The 784-nt window shown below is 62.4% G+C and overlaps 1 protein-coding gene across 1 annotated transcript in view; it reads right to left on the reverse strand.

Moving 5' to 3' along the window:
• Positions 1 to 644: 644 nt before the first annotated feature.
• Positions 645 to 784, reverse strand: part of PIWIL2 (piwi-like RNA-mediated gene silencing 2) — a gene marked incomplete at its 3' end in the record, with an annotated part of 12350 nt that continues 12210 nt past the window's right edge. The window contains exon 12 of the mRNA XM_009323421.1: positions 645 to 782. Within this exon, the coding sequence (XP_009321696.1) occupies positions 645 to 782 (138 nt within the window). The remainder of the gene's footprint in view (positions 783 to 784) is intronic.

The raw sequence follows: 784 nt of genomic DNA on the forward strand, positions 1-784 counted from the left end.
AAAACCTGGGTGCTAGACGCCCACCGGGTCTCCAGGGCCGACAATTCAGCGGGCTCGCAGCCTGCGAATTCATCGCCCTCCAGCTTTGCAGAAAGCCCCGAACTATACTCAGCCCCAGCAAATGCATTTCAAAGCGGGTTTCAGAAGGGCTGGCAGGGCAGGGAGGAGCAGCGCTCGCACTAATCCTGCCCGCGGGCGAGCGTTCGGTGACCACCAAGCTTCCTGTTTTCAGGGGTGTTTCTCCAGCACCCGCAGAGGGATGGGAAAATCCCAAGAGCGGGTCCCTGCTGCCGAGGGGTCCCGGCCCCTGCCCCATCACGCGCTGCTCTTCTCACGTTGGGGACGTGGGACGAGAGGACAGGGCTCAGCATTTCGATGCCGATGCGAGCAGAGGCGTGACGTGGCACTTCCCCCAGTGCAAACTAATCCTCGAGGCAGGTTCGCACGTTCCCGAGATAAGGGCGAGCCTCCTGGGGCGTGCGTGGCTGTGGGCACCGCATCCAGTCCAAAGGCTGCCGAGGATGTTTGCTCGCTCGCACGCACTCGGGACACGACAGGTTTGGGGTGTTTTTCCCTTGCTTGGAGGAGACATTAAACCATGGGAGGGCTTTTTCGATAGCGCCGGGCTGGGGGTTTGGCCTCACCTCGTGGAAGTGCTGGAGGGCATCGGCCAGGCAGAGCCGCAGGCTGTCGGCGATCTCCTGGTGGGGCATCTGGAAGACCACCCTGGAGTACCACTTGGTGAGGACGCTGGGGACGGAGGGGGAATGAGCATCAGGCACCT

The sequence above is a fragment of the Pygoscelis adeliae genome, unplaced genomic scaffold (genome assembly GCF_000699105.1).
Source record: "Pygoscelis adeliae isolate BGI_AS28 unplaced genomic scaffold, ASM69910v1 Scaffold1475, whole genome shotgun sequence".
Classification (NCBI taxonomy): domain Eukaryota; kingdom Metazoa; phylum Chordata; class Aves; order Sphenisciformes; family Spheniscidae; genus Pygoscelis; species Pygoscelis adeliae.